We start from the raw sequence: 21,010 nt of genomic DNA, 5'->3' as shown, positions 1-21,010 counted from the left end.
GAGAAAGATATTGAAAACCTATTTGAAGAAATAATGACAGAAACCCCCTACCTGTGAAATAAATAGATTTACAAGTCCAGGAAGCACAGAGAACCCCAAATAAAAGGAACCCAAAGAGGCCCATACCAAGACACAGCATAATTAATATGCCAAGAGTTAAAGACAAAGAGAGAATCTTAAAGGCAGAAAGAGAAAAATAGTTACCTACAAGTCAGAAAAGTAGTTATATACTACTGTCAGCTGATTTCTCAACAGAAACTTTGCAGGCCAGATGGCAATGGCAAGAAATATTAAAAGTGAATAGCAAAGACCTACAACTAAGATTACTCTAACCAACAAAGCTATCATTTAGAATTGAAGGTCAGATAAAGAGGCTTCACAGACAAGAAAAAGCTAAAGGAATTCATCACCACAAACCAGTATTACATAACGTGTTGAAGGGTATTTTTGAAAAGAAGAAGATACACACACACACACACACACACACACAATAAAATGGCAATCCTATTTAATAAAAGAGTAATATGCAAGTTGACTCTATCTCTGCTACACGCACAAGCCACTTCCACCAGCCAATCAGGAGCGAGTATGCAACTTAAACCAACCAAGATGGTGCGGCCACAGAGCAAGCAGGAGACTTGGGTTTCCCTGGCAATGGAGGAAGCCAAGCTTTCCACACACTTTGGAAGGCCCAGGCATCCACTCAAGGATACAAAATTTCAATTATAGAAGATAAATAAGTCCCAACAAAAATGGCTGCAGCCACAGAGCGAAGGAGGCTTGGGTTTCCCTAGTGATGGAGGAAGCCAAGTTCCTGGCCTTCCCTGGCCTCCACTGAAGGCTATAAAGTTTTAATTATAGAAGATAAGTAAATTCCAGATACCAGGGCCTCCACTTGGGTTGCCGGAGGGTGTGGCCGGCCTGCAAACCACCACGGGCCCCTTACTCAAGCTGCCGCATGTCCCAAGGGAACCCCAACCTGATCCAGGACACCCTTCAGGGCAAACCAGTTGCCTCCCCCCACACCCCTCCCCCCCATGCACCAGGCCTCTATCCTACCTAATAAAAGAGTAATATGCATATTGACCATCACTCCAACATACAAGATGGCTGTCCCCATGTGGTCAAAGATGGCTGCTCCCATGTAGACACAAGATGGCCACCATAAGATGGCCAGCAGGGGAGGGCAGTTGGGAGGGACCAGGCCTGCAAGGGAGGGCAGTTGGGGACAATCAAGCCTGCAGGAAAGGGCAGTTAGGGGTAACTAGGCCAGCAAAGGAGGGAAGTTGGGGGCTACTGCGCCTGCAGGGAAGGGCAGTTGGGAGGTGACCAGGACTGCAGGGGAGGGCAGTGAGGGGCAATCAAGTTGACAGCGGAGCAGTTAGGCATCAATCAGGCTGTCAGGGGAGTGGTTAGGGGGGTGATCAAGCTGGTAGGCAGAAGCTGGTAGGTGAGTAGTTGAAAGCCTGCAGTCCTGAATTGTGAGAGGGATGTCCGACTGCCCATTTAGACCTGATTCTAGTGGGATCAGGCCTAAATGGGCAGTCAGACATCCCTCAAGGGGTCCCAGATTGGAGAGGGTGCAGGCTGAGCTGAGGGACACACCCCCATGCATGAATTTCATGCACTAGACCTCTAGTAAATACATAACTATCAACAATTAAATCTAAAAATCAAAATAAATGAATAAGGAATCTAATGAACAAAATAAACTGATAAATAAAATAGAATCAGAGGCATGGAAACATGGAACAAACTGATGAATCTCAGAAGGAAGGGAAAGGGGGGTGGGGATGGGAAGAGATTAACCAAAGATCTTATATGTATACATGCGGTACCTATGGACACAGACAATGGGGTGATGAAGGCCTGGGTGGGACAGGAAGCAGATGAAGGGCAAAGGGGGGGGGGGGGGGAGGGGGAGACCTGTAATACTCTCAACAAAAAAGATTTTTTTAAAAAGGGGGGAAATGGGATTACGATCTCACCCTGAGATGAGATCATTGGGATTTAGGGTGGACTCTAAATCCAATGATTGGTGTTCATGTGAGAGGAAGGGAAGGAGAAGGGGATCTGAGATGCTAAGGACCATGGAAGCGGCCACGGGAAGAAGGAGCAGACACTGGAGCAATGCCTGGTGCCACCGGAAGCCGGAAGGGGCAAGCATGGCTTCTCTAGCGCCTCAGAAAAGCCGCCCCTTGCGTTGTTTGAATCTAGCCTGCGAGGCAAGCTCTCCTCTGGAGAACCACTGGCTTGGGTCACTGGGAGTGACCCTCCCTTTTTGCCCCCACCCCAAACCCTCACCAACATTGAGAAAGGGGGCTACCTCTTCCACCAGGACCAGCCTGGCCTGGAGAGGGAGCAGGGCTTGTGGTCACTGTGTGGGGACCCCTGCAGGCAGATGGAGCCCCTAAGTGACACAAAATGACAAAGCAGAACATTAGGCGAGTGGCAGGGGGAGGGAGTCATAGCAGGGACTCTGTGACATGGTTCTTACGAAGTCTGGTCCTGTTCCACCATGCTGCCATCTCCCTGTGGTAGGATTGGGGTCACCTTTACCCGGGTCTAGTCAGGCCTCCTGTGCTGCTTTCCTCCAGACCCCCATCCCCTCCAGCCCCCTACCACCCTCCAGCCAGCAGACCCAAGAGATAGATGTGCGTGTGGCCCTGTGCTGGGGCAGGGGTTGGAGTTGTAATTTGGAGGAAGGAGGGGAATGCATGGCCTGAGGTTCTGGCATATTCCACTGACGGTGGTGGAGCTCAGCCTGTCCTCAGTTAAGGGAGTGCATCTCTCCAGGCCCCTGGGCCCCTTGGCAGAGCAGCTTATGCACTTGCACTGCTTCCTGGGACCACCAGGTGGAGAAGCCGTGAGGTCCCTGCAGCACCTGGAGAGGAAAATGCCCTCCCCTGCTGGCCTGGTCCCTCCCAACTGCCCTCCCCTGCTGGCCATCTTGTGGTGGCCATCTTGTGTCCACATGGGGGCAGCCATCTTTGACCACATGGGGGCAGCCATCTTGTGTGTTGGAGTGATGGTCAATTTGCATATTACTTTTTTATTAGATAGGCTAGAGGCCTGGTGCATGGGTGGGGGCCAGCTGGTTTGCCCTGAAGAGTGCTGAAGCCTCTGCTCTGCTCTCCACTGAAACAAACTCCCATTCCTTGGACCATTTAATGGGCTGGGCAGCAGCTCCTTCAGCTCTCAGAGCAGTGACACCCGCGCACTAGGTATCATACTGCCCCATCATTCACGTGCGAGGTGCAGGGAAGTGGTGATGGCAGAAAGCCCAGTGGGAAGCACATCCAGGCTTGACCCATGCCCCCCTGCCACCCCCACCCCTGCTCCCCGCCCCCCAGATGTTTGTCTCCAAGGAACCAGGCAGGGGCTGGGGAGTCGGTGCTGGGCAGAAATAGAACTTCACAAGCCAGTGACACAGGGCCCGAGAGAGGGGCGCAGAGGAAAAAGGAGGTACATTGGTGAGACCGAGGGAACGCAGAGTGTGAGGATTTAAAGGGGGGGAGGGAGAAATCGCACCTCCTTGGTGTACCTGCCGGACAGGTACATATGGGCTCAGGGCTGCTGTCACAGGAGATGCTGGACAGGGGGGGCACACATTGTCCCAATCCCTCCTGTGCCCGGACAGGGGACAGAAATGGGTGCGCAGCCCGGTGGGGTAACTAGAGAACCCGCCGTGGAAAGCGGGTGCCCCCAGCCCTGCCCCTCCACGTGCCCTGCAGGGCTGGGCCGAGTCGCCAGAGCTCCAGGTCTTTTCTTTTCTTTTTTTTTTTTTCAGGAGAAGCAGGAAATTAATTTTTTTAAAATGTGAACTCTTTTCATTTAAAAATGCTGCTAACCAAAACCAGTGAGAATATCGTTTTAGAGAAAGAGGAAGCCATGCTCAGCCCATGGGCGGCCGGAGCACGCTCTGCTTTATTGCACCGTTCCCAGGAGGGTCTCACCCCCGGACTGCGAGATTCCGAAGGCCTGAGGGAGCTGGGGTGGGGAGCCTGGGTTCGAGGCTGTGAGGCTGTGAGGCTGTGAGAAAGGAAGCACCGGGATTTCCAGAAGGAAAGCACACGGGCCGAATGAGAGCAGTGCAAAGGAGACTAGAGACCTTGTGCCTCTGACCCCTGCAGGTGCCTGCCCTCCCCCAGCTCCTCCCGCTGAGGGGTGGGAGGGAGGGGGCGTGGAGGCGGGGGGAGGCGCTCCGCCTGGCTGCTGAGAAGTGAATCACAGCGCCATGTGATGGGCGCAGTTCACACTTTGCAGGGAACAGGGAGCAACTGGAGCCTGACTTTTCTAAATATACCAGGCAAGCCAGCAGCGCCTGGCTCCGAACTGAGATTCCCGGCAGGAGGCTGGGCCAGCCGCGGATTCCACGTTTGCAGGCTGCATCCCAGGCTGTGCTCCTCCCAGGGGTGGGCGAGGGGCTGATGCTGGGAGTGGGGACTTCGGAAGGAGCCCCCAGACCGCCATCCCCGGGTAAACACGGTGGGAGCTCAGGCAAACCCTCATGGTTACAGCCGCAGCACAGGCCTCCATGGCCAGAGGGGCCCCTGGCCCCACCCAGACTTCCCTCCTCCTGTGGCCCTCGGCCCTGGCAGGGCTGCCTGGCACAGAGACCCCGTTGTGTCCTCCAAGCCTCCAGGTAGGGGCAGTACCCACAGCACCCTCCCCAGGGAGGAGGAGGGTGGGTCTCCCCAATTCCTCCATCTCCTTGGAAGTCTGCACCCGAGATGGCAGCGTGGCCTCTGATACCCTCAGTGCGCACCCAGGGGGGCTGCAGGGGAGGAGGGCCAGCTCTGCCGCTGACCCCTGTGTCCCTTTCTCTCCTGGGCATCAGCGAGTTTAGCGACAGGCTCCCAGGGAGCAGCTCATCTTTTCCTGACTTTGGATGTGGAGGGAGGCAGCCTCGAGCTGCCAGCAGGCGATGCTCAGGCCTGGCGCTCGGGGAGACTTGGGCGTGATTGGCTGTGCCACAGCTGGAGAGAAGAGGCAGAGATGATCAGAAAGCTGATCTGAAGTCCGGCTTGAGGCTGTGGTTATCAGAGCCCATGGCACACGCACCCGGGGCACTGTGCACAGGGCTGGGGGGTGAGGGTGGGGCCGCGCTGCTGCAGATAAGCAACCAGCAGGCCCTGGGGAATCCCTGTAACCAGACTCTCAGCAGCGTCGCTAACGAGAAGTACCAGACAGAAGGTTGAGTCCCAGGAAGGCTTTTAGCTCAGCCCTTGGTGCTCAGACTGGCGCCCGTGCAGCCGGAGTCCAGGAGGGAGCCCTCCGCGGGCCTCAGCCTCCGTGGGCTTCTCGGGGAGCCAGCCCAGGGAAGGCTAAGCCTTTCTAAGGAGCCCCAACTGAGCCCTTGGAGCGGCTGCTCATCCTAAATGAAGCCGGTCTCCCCAACGTCCCTGTGTTCCAGGGAGCAGGAGGTGCTTGGAGGGAGCAGGGAGGTGCTTGGTGGAGGGAACAGGGAGGTGCTGGGTGGAGGGAGGCCTGTGGCTTTGGGTCTGTCACTCCGGAGAGGCCATCCTGAGCGCAGGAGCCTAAGCAGCAGGCCAGCCCCCCGCCCCCGGCTCACTGCTTTCTGCATTTCTTCAAAGAGTTCCTCAGCCTCTGGAACGACCCCATTGATTCACTTGTTTATAAGCTTCCTGCCAGTCCCCCCTGGAAGCCAGATCCTGAGCACACAGTAGGGCCTCACCTGGAGGGGCCCCTGGCCCTCCGGAACCCACAGTCGGACAGGCCAGTGGGTGAGAAGCGAGGGCCAGGAGGATGGTGAGGGGATGCAGCAAATGAAAATATTGCATGAGACATATTGACATGAAACAACGCTTCACTGTTAGCTGGCATTCTCATTTACCTGCGTCTCCTGGCCTTTTCCGGGCAGCCCTGTCCCGTAGGGGCATCTAGGAAGAGCGCCAGGCCGGTCCCAGGGCCTCCCCTCAGGGCTGGTGCTTCCTGGAGAGGAGGCCGCAGCCATGCCTGAAGGATGGGAAGGAGTCAGCCAGGCGGAGAGGAAGAGAGAGTCTCCCAGGCACAGGGAAGGTGGTTAACAAAAGGGGGAGGGAGGGAAGGGGGAGCCGAGTGTCCTGAGGGCTGGGAGGCTCTCACGGAGCGTGGGGCGTGGAGGGGCTGGGGACACAGGCAGATGTGGTCGCAGAGGGTCTCTGGGACACGCTCCGGGGTGTGGACTTCACACCAAGAGTGACAGAGCTGCTGAGGGCTCACGCAGGGGGCACCATGCTAATGCCCGCTGTCTGAGAAGGCTGCTCTGGCTGCTGCGTGGAGGATGGGTTTGGGGAGGGCAAGGTGGAAGGCCGGGCCGTTAGGAGTCACTGCTGCTGTCAGGAGGCAGCGGAGCAGGGAGGAAAGAGGATCGATTCAGTCCACCTTCGGGAGATGGAATCATGGGGTTCAGCCACTGATTAAAAGATTTACGTCGGGCCAGTGAGGACGCAGAGGAGCAAGATGAAGCCCAGGCTGTTGGCTTGAGCAATGGTGGACGGTTGCCGTTTGGCGAGATGGGAAGCGTAGGCGTGGGGAGAGCTCGGTGGCGGGGGCAGGAGAGGGTGGTGACTGTCATTCTGGATCGGTTGGGCCCAGGTGCTAATGGGATGTTCCAGTGGAGATGGCCAGTAGAACAGGGCATAGTGCAGCCCAAGGCGGAGCCAGCAGTACTCGGCTGGGGCCAGAGGCAAAGCCGTGGCAGCCACACTCTTCTCCAGCACCCGCCTCTGATGCCCGAGGGCCTGGCTGGGCCTGGGGCATCGAGGCCTCAGCTCGGTCCCTCCCTCGCACGCCACCCAATGGGGCAGCTTTTCCGGGTTCTTGTGGGTTCCCAACCTACGGGAATGCGGACCCTTGATGCCTCATCTTCTGATTTTCTTAGATGGTTACACGACAGTGCTCAATCTTAAAGTGCTGGCCACCGATTCAATAAAAAGATACATCATGTGGGCCAAACAACATGTCTACGGGCCTGATCTTCTCTGGGAGGGAGGGAGGGGCAGCTGCTGGTCAGGGGCCTGGGGTTTCAAGTGAGGAGTTAGGATAGAACTCTCAGGGTCCCTCCAGGCAGTGAGCTTCTGCCTGGGGCCTTGCACCAGGACCCTCCATGAGGCTCGGACAGAAATGGGCTGCAGGCTCCGTCCCCAGTGAGCCTGGTCACGTGGTCAGAGGGGGCCAAGGACCCTGACTTTGTCCGGCACCCTGCATCATTCTTGATGAACTTAAGTTTGAGAACCCCCAAGTCAGGGGGCAGGCAGAGGCGACTCGGGAAGTTGCTCACGGGGGTAGGAGAAAACCCACAGAGCGGGCTGTCGGGAGCAAAGCTCACTCAACGTTGGCTTCCGGGGAGGACCCCAGGTCTCTGTCCGCGTCCCCAGCACGTCTTAGCTCATCTCTAAGAAGGACCAGTGCTGACTTCAGTGCTCAGACTCAAGAGCTGATGATGCTGCCTCTGCTCTCAAGAGTGTGTGGAACCACCAGGCAGGAAGGGGTCGGCGTGCAGGGGTGTGGGGCTCTCTCCTGCATCTTCCAGCCATTGGCCTTGAGCAGAGCAGGACCTGCTTTCTCCCCAGAAGCTTCCCTGTCCTTCCCAGCCGAGGCCTCCGCCAGCCCGGTGCCAAGTGGGGCAGCGCACACTGTCTTTGAGTGCTTCTCCGCTGGAGGCAGTGGTGTGTGGGGTCAGCCTTTCTCCCTGTGAGATCTGGGATGGAGAATAAATCAGAGGGAGTGAGGTGGGGTGGGAGGTGAGTGGAGCAGGCCTCACACTTCCCTTTAGTCTGAGCTACGACCTCGTCCTAGTTCAGGAAGCTTACCAGAAGGCTCCCGTGGAGCTGAGCGTAGCTGATCTCACACTTTGGGCTGGCTGGCTCCCCATTATTCCCTGGCATACACCTTCATTATGGGTATATGAGAGACGAGGAGCGATGAGAGCTCTGCATGGACCAGGACTGAGTATTGCTGGCGCCCCACAGTCTCCTCCAGAGCCATCCAGTAGGATCCCAGTTTCAGCTGGAAGACCGAGCCTACTAAGCATGGGCAGGGCTTCAGAGCAAGGAGGACAGAGCTGAGTCAGCGGCATACGCCGAGCCAGGCTGTCGTAACTGGAAGAGACTAACAGGCGAGAGATAGAGAAAGGCTTGTGGTCGGCTCTCCCAGAGCACAGGAGGAGAGAGGGTGGAAACAGTGAAGAAGCGCACGGGGTCAAGGCCAAGGTGGGAGGTCCTGGATGGGAAGAGCCGGCGAAGAGGAAGGACCAAGAGGACGAGATGGCCAGAGTGCGGTCCCTGAGGGGGAAGGGTGGAAACATCCAGGACACAGGGAGGGGTTAGCTTTGGGTGGAGGGTCACCGCCTCCATGCCAACAGGAAGACGAGGAGAGAGGGAGCCGGTGCAGGCAGGTTCCGAGATTTGGTGACAGGCTGAAGGACTGCTGTGTGATGGCTGTTTCCTCTGTGGAATGTGGGGTGCTGTGCCGAGAGTAGGGCAGAGGTTTAAGGAGGATGGAGCTGGAAGGGAATCGTAGACTTTGTGCAGGTTCAGGAAGGGGTGTGGCAGGAGCACAGCTGGACTGACCCCCAGCGGGGGGCTTTGCCAGGAGGTGCACTGGGAGGGAAGGGGGCACAGGGGCTCACGGTGGCGGTGAGAACAGTGGCAGGAGGGCTGATGGTGAAGGCGAGGAGCTATGGGCCAGGAGGTTGGGAAACAGGGGGAGAGGAGGAAGAGGGGAGAAGCTTCAGCAAAGCCCACAGCCCTGAAGGTGCCCTGGTGGGGGCTGGAGAGGGGCAAGAGCTAGTCCCAGAGCGGCCCTCTTGGGGCCTTGGATTTGTAGTGTTGGCGCATAAGGGTCTATGGGGTCAGCTGGTGGTGGGGAGGATGTAACCCAGAACAAAAGGAACTCTAAGGCCTTGTCAGAGAACAGGGCACACTGGACCAAGCAGCACCACCTGGAGGCGGGTGATGTGTGGACGACCGCTCCTGAAACCACGGGCCTCAAGGACAGGACGAGCCTGAGGGAGGCGCTGGCAGCGTCTGTGTTCAGAACCCAGTGTGGCCATGGCTTTGGGTTTCAAGCCTGGGAGGCACCACAGGGGCTGCTGGTCCCAGCCGGGCCTTCTTATGTGAACAAGTTCCCATCCACGGAGACACCTTTTAGAGCCACAAATGATAGACTCCGTCCAGGGCTGCTGGCATCTAATAACACATTTACCTATTTGATGATGGTAGCTTATTAAAAACAAGCAAAATCTTGCCAGATCCCAGACTAAACCCCATCTCGTTTCTCCCCTGTGGACGGCTTAGCGTTCCCCATGGGAAAGCTGCTAGAACAGTATTTTTCAAGGTGTTCAAGCAGCCTTAGCCCTGAAGATGTTCCAAGGATAAAGCTTACTACACATGGTTTTCAGAAACCTTGTATTAGCTACCCCTGACCCCCAATCCCATCCCGGATTCACAAACTGCATTCATAGGCAAAAAGGTCTAAAGAGTTTAGCATGAAGCTTTTTGTGTCAACTTTGTAAACTCCACAATGGCCCGGATCCCCCACATATCCACCTCCCCATCCTCACTCAAAACTGGTTCTGTGCATTCAGGCTGACAGGCGCGGGTTACATAAGTAAACCACCTGTGGAGGACTGTCACTCTTGGCCCCGCACACTCAGCCTGAGCGGTGGTGAGGCCATAACCGGGCTTACACATGCCTCTGGTTATCTACTCGATATGTCCAAAACTGGTGTCACTTAAACCGCTTCTTGAGGGAGCCTAAAAGTGAGAATACTCCACGGCATGAGTCGGAACATTTGAAATCTGTGAGAAAACCCACAGCCCAAGAGTCAAAGTTAATTCTCACCCACGGAGTACTGGACGTGCTGCAGACAAGCATTCTCAGGGCCAGATGTGGCCTTATAAGGTGGCCTGACATTTCCTCATGGCCCAGGCCACCCTCCAAAAATACCCAGACAGAGGAGAGTGGCAACGGACCTCCTGAGCGTTTCAGAGATTAACAAGCAGGCTCTCTGTTAAACAAGAGCACTAACACCTGCCTTCTGACCAGCTCTGAAAGCCCTCAGCATTTCCAGATCAAGCAGCCGGCAGGGCCCGTGCTGAGGCGGGCGGCGCCGGGTAGAGGGAGCCTCCAAGCACCCACCCGAGAGGGTTTCTTTGTTCTATCGATAATAAAAGCGTTATTGACTGCACCTCTCCAGAATATGCTGAGAGCCAACCGCCTTTACTTTATATGGACAATAGAGGCCCAGAACTAATTTTCATTAGTGTCTTTCTGCTCCTTTGTCCTTGGGCAGAAGCCAGTTCCCACGGCCCTGCATCACTGGGGAGGTGCTGCCCCCCACAGGCCAGCGTGGCTACGACGACAGGAGAGGCAGGAACAACTTTTGGGCTTTACAAGCACAGCGTCTGGAAAGATCACTGGATTGCACCCACCAAGGTCAAAGACAGATGCAAGAGCTGCTGTGGTGATGAGTCTATGTTCTGGAATTAGTGAGCGGAACACAGTTGAAGTATTGGAAAGATTTAAGAAATGGGCACTAGCTGCTTATGTGCAGTCTCTCACGCTTTATTTTTGCTCAGCAAATGAGACTTTTAGGGTGAACTGCTGTTTTTTTGGTTTTTTTTTGGGGGGGGGAGATAATATTTGGTAATGAGACCCACCCCTACAGGGTATCTCTTAACTGTGAGAGAAGAAAAAGAAAAAAAGAGATGAAACAGTCCCTCACACGCCTAAAAGAAAGTGGTAGAAACAAAGCAAGACACAGAGCTCTTGTCTAACTCTGGCTCTCAGTTGCACCCAGAGGAATGTTAATAGGTATGGCTATTTTTGGTAATAGTTGCTTAGAACAGTTTCTTCACTACGAAACTATATGACAATGAGCCAGTCTATTTGTAACGCTGGAATTTTAAAAAGATGAGAAATCGCAAAGCTAGTCTTCCCCCTTCTTGTTAAAGGGAACAGAACACAGCAGCATTTTTGGGACGCTGTGTGAACAGCAAATCTCTTAATTATACCGACGGTAATTCCTCAGGCTGGGCTTATGTTAACAGTACACATAATTGCCACAAAATATGACAATGAGCAATTAGAGAGCCCTAATTGTATTATAACAGTGGTGTTTCCTGGGTGCCTCTGTATTAACTTTGCCATCTGGCCCTCCGTTTCAGTTGCAGTAACTTTACTTCTTTTCATACATGAAGCCTGTCTGTGACACAGAGAGACTCTGCATGAGGAGTGAGGCGGCTCTCACTCTAACCACAGTGCTGGTGACATCAAAGTCGTGACCAGACAGCATTTAGGAAGGAAATGTTCCCCTGTGGGATAAAGACCACACTCTTGGACAACGAATGCTGAGTTAACTCTGAGAAGACCTCGTAGAGTAGGTGGGGGCGTGAGGCTGCTGGAGGCAGACAACAGAAATCACCCAAGGAAGTAACCAGAACGTGCCCAGCACACGGAGACAAGCTGTCATTGAGGGGAAGACGGTGGGGCCTAGAACCAGCAGGACAGAAGTGGCTGCTGAGTATCCTGAGGGCGGAGCAGCCCTGGCCCGCTCTGTCTGCGGAGGCATCAGGACGAGGTGCTGGACCCCTTAACCACGTCTCTGACATGCGATGAGCTCTGCTGGGCAACAGAATTTCCCCTTTCAACTTATACTAGCAGAGTTAAGCTAAAGACAGAAACAAAACAGAAGACATTGACGACTAGGGTCCTCGATCGTCCACTGAGGAGTTTTAGACTTCTGGTCACCTGTGTGGACTCCCCGTCCCTCTGCAGCGCGATGGGGACCGGCTTGGGAAGCGTGAAGGCTGGCAGGAAGAACAACTTGTTGGAAGCCTCTTAGTGTGACCTGCTTTTCCTGTAGGTGCAGAGCCACAGGATGAGCAGAAATACATTTTATAACAAAGAGGGAGCTGGAATCTGTGGCGGAACTGAAACGGGTCCAAGTTCCAACACCATCATTTCCGGGCCAATTTAATGTGAAAAATCACCAGACTCGCTGGCCAGTATTTCAGATCCAGGCAGAGCACACACCAGTTTATTTTGAAATGCAACACAGATCAGTATTTTATGAATACAACTTATTACTACATTATCAGGTAAAAAGAGCTTCCAAGTGCATGCATAGAAAGTTAAGCATAGTCTTTGAATGCCTTAATACTAAATATACAAAAAATACATTTAAATTATAGAATTTAGTGAATCAAAGACTTATAAAATTACAATTTTGGTTTTCACAACATAGAAAAAATACAAAAATGACTATATATGGTCATATAAATTTTTACCCAAATTTCAAAGGAGCAGTATTGGTTCTGCTGTTTTATGTTTTACCTGAAACTCAGAATTGAAAAGAACTTGTAGGTTGCACCACATCGATGACAACCTTTTGTTCCAAATGAGTAACCAAAGGCGCAGGTGGAAATGGGGGCAGGCTCTTCCCAGGCCTCTGAGTGCTGCGTCTCCCGCGAGAGGTCGCGCCAGAGGACCGTTCGCGTCCGGCAGGTGGTGCTTTATTCCAGGACTAACTCTCCACCGTGCCTCTGATCACAGGCAACGCATGTTAAATGACCGATCCCAACCTTAGCAAACCAAACACAGCAAGATGCAAATCAGCAGCTCGTGTCTACAAAGCACCACTGTGCACCTCGCAGAATCCTCTGCCAGAAGGTGGTCCTGAGGGGGATTTGAAACATCCCATCAGGGGGCAGCTGATGTCTTTGTGCCCTGAAATGAAGACTGTAAGTCTGACAAAATACCCACCAACCACCACCTTTTTCATTCACACTTTGTGGGAAGGTGGACATTTGGTGGGGTTGGATGGTCTCAATTCCTAAAGGAATGCCACCACTTCAAAGGAAACATTATGTTGGAGCTAAAGAAACCAGTAACTGGGAGAGGTGGCTGAAGGACACACGGTGGCATGTCTTATCTGTCATGAGCATTTTAAATGTTTGATGTACAGAAATAAACATTTTTGAGAAGAAAGTTGTTTGCTGTGTTCTTGTTACAATTGGATGCAAGACCATCGTCTGCAACAGACTGTTCCCCAAACAGTGACAAACGACAACAGAGAGGCCTGAATAAATACAATCCAGCAACCCTGAAAAACCCGCACTTTTCGTCCCATCATCTAACTATCCTAACAACAACTGGAAAAATCTTACCCAAATTAAATAATAAGGTTATTATAATCCAAATCCACTCTATTTGATAGGAGAAATAAGTTTTGAAAAATGAAATGAGAAAAAGCATGAAATATAATCTTTCCCATACATTTTGTTTATCAAGTACAATAGATTCTAATTTCAATATGCCCAAGCGAAGAGTGCTGACTGTGCGAAGCAGAATGTTAATGTTCAATTCAGAAGCAATTTATTACACATCTGCCTGCATCACATTTTAGGCTGCGTTATTTTCTTCTCATTCTTATGTTAACTTTCAAGGCTCTATGAAAATAAGCATTTCGAACTTACTTTCCATTATGACACTCTTCTGACATTAGCAATTATATTTTAAGTGATAATAACTCTATAAGCTAGACTTTTAAAGTTTTAAAGATCAACCAATTAAAAAAAAAAGGCTCCACAAAGAATATCCTGTGTTTAAAATCTAGTGCACATCAGAACTTGGGCTTTGCACTTCCCTCCACCCCTTTCTGGAAGCGTCTGAAATGGACAGCTGGGCAACTAGATGGCACCAAGACATGGCGCTCATTAGATAATGTCCATGAGCAAGGGCACGTGTGTGACACTGCTTCCAGCTCCTGACTGCCCACTGGGTATCTCCCTGCCTCTGGGCGTACAGCTTGGTGGGAATTATGGAGGACCATAGTTAGGAGAAGTATCCAAGCAGAGGAGTTTCATGAAAATTTAAAAATATAACGATCAAGGTGTAGAAACAGAAACCTCTTCCTGAACGTTCTTCCGACTACACCTCTAAAGTGACACCTTCCATGTGTTTCATGAGCAGATCCTCCCCTTCGGTGACTAGACTGGTTTGGGCCACAGACGAGAACAGCTGCTGCACATGCATCGCTCAGAGGCTCTGAGAACAGGCTGGGGAGGGGCCTGTCATTCACCTCGCTGAAACTCTCCCTTCCTGATCACTGTCGTTTTGTTAAATATGAGTGGGGCTTAGCCCCAGGTAAGGTAGGTTCTCTATAATATATGCATACTTATTAGATTCAAGCATGTTTCTTAGTGGCAGGCAGTAATGACTCAACTGAAAACAAAAGGGTCCTAGCTGTTGTCTGATTATGGGCACTACCCCAAAGTTTCACAGACATACGAACTGTGCATTTCATTCACAAGACACGAGGGCAAGGTCCTAGCCTTAACTTCAGAGCATTCCAGAGAACAAAGGTTGCCGCTGCAAAAACACAAACAGTTCCCAGCATGCAGTGGAGCACTTTGAAAGGGGATGCTGACCACGCTGCAGACTGAACAGAACTCTTGCAAGCCGGGCACCCAGCTGGGGCCACCTCCATACTCAGACTGCACCTCTCAGGCATTCAGTATTACAGATCTTTGTTTATCAGATACATGAAGGAAACAGGAGGGGAGAAAATACCAAATCCCTGTCTAGTGCCATCATAAATATTGGGAACTTCTGGTTGAAAAAGCATGCTGAATGAACTGGCCAGGGTGTTTTATGTAACAGTTTTTTGTTTGTTTTATTTTATAAAATCCCAGACCTGTGTGACACTGGATTTTGGTTTTTGTTTTGTTTAGTATTTTAAAAATAGTTTTACTTAATTTTCTATGAAACGTATTGGGAACTCAAAAAGTCTGCAGCATTTTGTTGTTGTTGTTGAAAAGTTTGTTTTTTGGAGGGGTGCAGAAACAGGAACTATTCAAATTTCTTGTGTTCTTCAGTATGAGAAAGAACCTTTCTTCTCTGGTGTATCATGTGGAAGTATAACTGGGGGAAAACTGGAAAGAAAAGAAAGAACTGGTTAAGAAGAACATTTAAAATTGCATGTTTAAAGCACATGGACTTGCCTGGCCAGTGTGGCTCAGTGGTTGACCGTTGATCCATGAACCAGGAGATCATGGGTTTGATTCCCAGACAGGGCACATGCCTAGGCTGTGGGCTCCATCCTCAGTAGGGGGCATGCAGGAGACAGCTGATTGATGTATCTCTCTCATCATGTTTCTAATCCTCTCCCTTCCTCTCTGTCTAAAACACATGTGTCAAACACAAGGCCCGCGGGCCAAATCCGTCCCGCCAGGCCTTGCAATGTGGCCCGCACCGCGCTGTCATCACTGCACTCCGCTGCGTTTCCATCACAATGACAGTTTATGACTGTTCAGTAAACCATTCGGCCCGCGATTTAGGCTGGATTTTAGATTTTGGCCCCTTCTCTGATTGAGTTCGACACCCCTAGTCTAAAACAAATAAAAACATTTAAAGCACCTGGACTTAAGGTCCTCCTGACTTTCTGACTACTTGATTGAGCAGTTGCCAAGGAGTGGCAAAGTGCACTTGGGAAAGGAGAAGAAAAAAAGCAGAAACCTACCTTTATCTGTGTTAGCCAAGGAGCAAGGGTCGTGTGGACTGAACTGACAGACATTACTGTCACTACCATTACCAGTCAAGATGCCATAGAGCCACCAAATTACATTCTCTACACTCTCATTACCTTTACACTCATTCCCCGATTTCACTACAACAGGTGGAAAATTCTAGTGAGGGAGTTATTGCTCATGTTTCAGAGGATGAATTCAAGCCCAGAGAAGGGAGGCAACTTGTCTGAGGTTTCACTGCAAATTACGACAGTCAGGACCAGGCTCCGGGTGGTTCTGTGAAGGGCCGGGCTGAGGCGGGGAGGAGTGCTACTACATCTAATCTGAACACAAGTGAGAGAGATTTGAGTGCGGAAATGTCTTTATGGAAAGATAGTATCTTAGGCACTGAATATTCTGTTCTTGGTCATTTATAGATTGCTTTAAAAAGTAATGGCTCTTAAATGAACTGGATGGTACTGCCTACTTAGGGAACATTTGGGAATGCGGGGAGAGAACATTTGGAAAATGCCATTTTAAGCTGTCTGGCCTTCTCAAGGTTACTGTAAACTGGAGGATTCAATAACCAAATAAGAAACTCCAGGGAGATGGTCTTGGGTGTACAATATCCTGCCTTTCCTGCCCTTCCCAGCAATTCCAATGTCTATTTTTGGACAGTAACTTGTATTTTGGGGGAGGTAATTTCTAGTATTGCCAACACTTTCTGACAGTTTCTTCCTTTTAAAATGGGTTCCATGTTTCACATGGTCCTCCCAAATTTCAAGTGTACTCCAGGGCAGCAGCAGGCATGTGCACAGATCTGATAAGAGGCGGATGCCGAGCAGGGCTGCCAGCCACTCCACTCACTATTTGCAGGCAGGAAGTTATTCACAGAAAAGATCCAGCTTGTGCATGTAATTCAACAGTGAAGTATTTTAGTACAAGAGAGCCAAAAAATTTGACAAGCTCTATAATCTAAAAACTGGAAGTAAAGATATAATTAAACCGTAAGGAATAATTATAATCACTTAAAAATGTGGCCAGTCATATTTCCATAGAAGTGCTTTCGTAAAGGGAAATGTAGTGGTCTTTTCCTCTGGTTGCATTTGATTACAACACCCTGTACAGGGCGGCTACAGCCTCACAGCTAGTTCAGAGGGTGGGAGGGGTGACAGTGAGCTAGAAGCCATTCAGTAGGCCCTCAGCGGCAGGTAGAGCAAGATGGCCTAGTATGCCTTCATCCCTGTACGCAAGGGCCTGCAGGCTGCCCAGGAGGCAGATGTCAGAAACAGAGGGCAAATATGGCCCTTGAGTTCTTCCACACCGTCCAGAGGTTTCTTAGTGCTAAAGAAAAAGGAGTGGGGATACTTGGGCTGAAAGTTCTAGCGGTGACCTCTTCCTGGAGACCAAAATGTGGAAGACACTGTCTCCATCGGAATCACCCACATGCTCAGGCTAAAGCCAACTATTAGGGTTAAGACAATTTCAGATTCATGGCTCCTATTTTTAATTCCGTTGGGCTATAATGAAGACTATCCCTAAGAAAGCCTCAACCTGACAATAGACTACTTAGAACTCTACCTTCTGCTCTTCCAGTTCAGGACACACAGAATGGAGACAGTTGGTGTGTTGGGGTGGGTGTAGGGGCTGGTGGGTGCCACTGTGCCCTCCTTCCTGTAAGAAGATGGGTTCTCTCGCCCTGACCAGTTTGGTTGTCGTTAGGATGTCGGACCATAGACTGAAAGGTGGAAGTTCATTCATGGTCAAGGGCACATACTCAGTTGCAGGTTCAAACTGGAAATGCTATCTGGAGCAAGTTTCGTTTTCAGTTTCTCTAAAAATCAGAGCTGTCGCTGAAACCGGTTTGGCTCAGTGGATAGAGTGTTGGCCTGTGGAATGAAGGGTCCCGGGTTCGATTCCGGTCAAGGACATGTACCTTGGTTGCAGGCACATCCCCAGTGGGGGATGTGCAGGAGGCAGCTCATCAATGTTTCTCTTTCATTGATGTTTCTAGCTCTCTATCTCTCTCCCTTCCTCTCTGTAAAAAATCAATAAAATATCTATTAAAAAAAATCAGAGCTGTGGTTATAGTTATTGACAACTGGACAGCCAGCTTCTTGGTGCCTTCACCCTACATCAGTTTCTCAGCCTTTTCATACCCCACTCTATAACTAGTTTTCACCAATGGGGTGGGGGTGTGTGTAAACAGCACTCGGACATCCTCAGACACTGCACACACTGCCTCTGCACGCAGCAGTGGGGGTCACCGTGCACAGGACTCCAAGCTTCCCAGCACAGAGCACTGCTGGGCCAGGGCTCATGGGCCGCAATCTGGGCGACATGTGCATCAATGCAGTAACAGGTCAGGGCCATAAAAGCAGGTGTTGCCTTATGTACTGTCTATCACAAACTTCCTATTAAAGAAAGTTAAGTTGCAGAAAGAAAACCAAATTGGCAAAGACCACATGTCAACAGCAACCTCTCCTAATTCTGCATTTCTCCTAATAAATACAAAGCTTTGGAAAGATGAAATGGGCGGTTGGCCGGAACAAAGTGTACAAACTGGCCTCGGTGCTACCGCCTGCCTGCCCGCCCCCACCTGAGGCGCCCAGGGCGCCGGCAGACACAGGATTTGGTCTGGGCTGCCATCTTGAGCTGGGAGGGGAGTCAGGGATTTGGAAGAAATCTTTTAATCTTTATTAGAAATCAACCCCTATTCTTTGTCTAGAAGAGTTAAGACTATAAACTTCAACTAAGCCAAGCTCTCTTACCAAAAGGAGGCTGAATAGGGACAGGGAAAGAAGCAAGACGAAGAAACAGCCCTGTTAAGACTGTGCAGACAGCTGGCTGAGGTCTTCTCTCACAAGCTAAAGCTGAGGAGGGAGCCCCACAGAGCCAGGAATGCTGTCCATGGGGAGGCTGCCTGTGGGAGACCAGGCCCCGCCGCTGACATGAGGTCAGCAGAGAAGGCAAAGGCTGGGCACTGGCTGGCCAGGAGCACACAAGAAGCGTGGAGCGCAGACCGGGCTGCCCAGGAGGAAGCCCTCCTCTCTGACAGGCGGAGACCCTGCAGCAACCTGACTTCTGCCAGGCTGGCAGCATTCTGTTATTGGTTTGACTGCACGAGACCCTCCTTGACCCTTTCCAGGTTACGCAGAATGGATTCTATTTCCTATTTACTCGAAAACCATGTTGAATGCAACCAGTTAACTGCCACAGGTGATGCCACATGTCCAAAACGGAAGCCATCCCCATGTCTGTAAATGCTTGTGGCGTACAAAGGGTTAAAAAAGTCTTGTGGCGACTGCTCACTGGGATAATACCTATTATTCCAGGATGGCAAAACTGCAACTAAGAATTGCTGCTTTGGAGACTGGCAGATGACTCTTAGGGAACAATATTAGAAAGATAAACTGTAAGCTAATTTTTCTTACTTGAATTTTTAGACTCTTCCACATTTACCTTCTATTTGATAAGCAACTCCCTTTTACATCTGAGAGATGGCCGTTAGCCACCATGGTTTCAGCACCCAAGAGAAGGACCTGATAATTAATGGAGTGGGAAGTGAGTCATGAAGCAGAATTGTGTCCAAGATAAATGCGCACATGAAATCATGATGCAGTTTTTTTCACAATGCATGAAATGCAGGTTTCCTCAGAGGGACACTAACATGTCCTTATGACTATTATATTATAATAGGATGAGTCAAACAGTTAATGCCATAGGCTGAAGAAAAGCCCAACCCTCCTGTCTGAATTTAACCCAAGATTTAGGGGAGAAGACAGCACCTTATAGACGAAAATAAGAGCCAGTCACAACGACTACAGGACTAGCTAACGGAGAAGAAACACATGTCTTTTGGATATGCGGAAATCAACCACAGGATTTCGATGAACAACAGAATTCAAGAAAAGGACCAAACAACTCTTCCTCAGCAAACAGAACTCACTTCCCAGAGGCCTCAAACACAGCATTTTCCCTCTGTTCCCAAGTACGCTGGGGGCACATCTGATTACACAGTCTAGGCCTTTAGCGGCACTGTTAAATACTGGAAGCCATCCTGAAGAGAACACTATGTTCTGTTTAAATGGTTTTAGTGCTGGTTTCTAAACGGGAAAATAAAAAATATAGAAAAAAATAAATTAATGTTTTTATTTTATTTTTTAATCATCACCAGAGGATATTTTCCCCCCTTGCTTTTAGAAAGATTGGAAGGGGAGGGGGGCATGGGAGAGAAACGTTGATATGAGAGAGAGAGACGCTGACTGGCTGCCTCCCCCACATGTCCCAACTGGGACTGAGGAATGAATCTTTAACCCAGATATGAGACCCCTTGGTCCATGGGCCGAAGAGCCAACCACCAAGCAACATGCAGGGCAATTAACTTGTTTATATTTTGCTATTTGTTTCCAGTTAACTAATGATTCCTTAAAAATGAAGACTGTCTATTTGATATAGTAAAAATGCAAAAACCCCCACCTTTTTACAATGTTTTTCCGATACCATAATAAGCAGTTCTTAAGAAACAGAAAAAGTCAAGGTAAGGCTTTAATGGCTTTTTTTGTTTTCCAGTCAATATTTTTCCCCAATAGTTACCATCTTGGAAGTCAGTGTTTCAAACCCACACACTAAGAAGGGCTGCATTTTGGCAGCTGTATTGAGAAGGAGTCCTCTTTCTATAACTACTACCAGAGAGAATTCCCAATAAACCAGATTTACGTTTACCTAAATATGGTGTAAAAACAATCAAAAGCATTTAACTCTGGCTATTGCAGAGCCAACTTTTAACACATAAATGAATTTATGTGTAACTGTTTACTTACGTGGAATGTAGGAGATCATTATCAGAATTAGGAATGCATAGTAGTCAAAGGAGAAATTGTATTTGTTAGGTAAACTGATGGAGTACAGGCCAGCCTGTCTGACAAAAGGCAAAGCAGCATATATTGTGAGCAATTCTCCTGACACTCCCATCGGATATAGCACAATGAACAGCGTGTACCTAAAACAAAACAAAATACTCATTACTGAGGCTCAAAGCCAGCGTTAGTAGAAAGATGTACCCACCATTCTAATCAGTACTGCTGTTTTAGAAAGTACTGGTCTGTTTATACATTTTCCTGTTCATCCACTGTTGAAGATGAGGTTTTACAAGCCAGTTTTTTTTTTTTTTAAAAGGGCCTATAGCAGATATGTTTCTGAATATTCTAAAATAAAATAAATGTGTTCAGTAAGAATTCAAACAACTCTTCAAAAACAATTCCCTAAACTAACTGAAGTGATGCCAAATATTTACATCGAATTTACCTTACGGGTTTGGGAATGGATGGGGCATGTGCAGGGAGGTGGGAGAAGGTGTTGGAGCATTTGTCTAGGAATCCTTAACAATGTACACCAAGTCTGGTCTATAGACAGAAAAAAATAGCGCATTCCATGTGTGTGCACTGCTACCATTACGCAAAGGTCTGTGCATGCTATTGTGAAAACTGAAATTT

At 50.0% G+C, this 21,010-nt stretch overlaps 1 protein-coding gene across 1 annotated transcript in view; it reads right to left on the bottom strand.

The window, feature by feature from the left end:
* Positions 1–12,017: 12,017 nt before the first annotated feature.
* Positions 12,018–21,010, bottom strand: part of HACD2 (3-hydroxyacyl-CoA dehydratase 2) — an 82,311-nt gene continuing 73,318 nt past the window's right edge. The window contains exons 6-7 of the mRNA XM_036447531.2: positions 20,339–20,517; positions 12,018–14,942 (exon numbers count right to left, since the gene is read on the bottom strand). Coding sequence (XP_036303424.1) covers positions 14,860–14,942; positions 20,339–20,517 — 262 coding nt within the window. The 3' untranslated portion in view covers positions 12,018–14,859. The remainder of the gene's footprint in view (positions 14,943–20,338; positions 20,518–21,010) is intronic.

The sequence above is a fragment of the Pipistrellus kuhlii genome, unplaced genomic scaffold (assembly GCF_014108245.1).
Source record: "Pipistrellus kuhlii isolate mPipKuh1 unplaced genomic scaffold, mPipKuh1.p scaffold_m20_p_2, whole genome shotgun sequence".
Taxonomy (NCBI): domain Eukaryota; kingdom Metazoa; phylum Chordata; class Mammalia; order Chiroptera; family Vespertilionidae; genus Pipistrellus; species Pipistrellus kuhlii.
The sequence above is the reverse complement of the archived record's forward strand: the minus strand, read 5'-3'. Positions and strand labels throughout refer to the sequence as shown.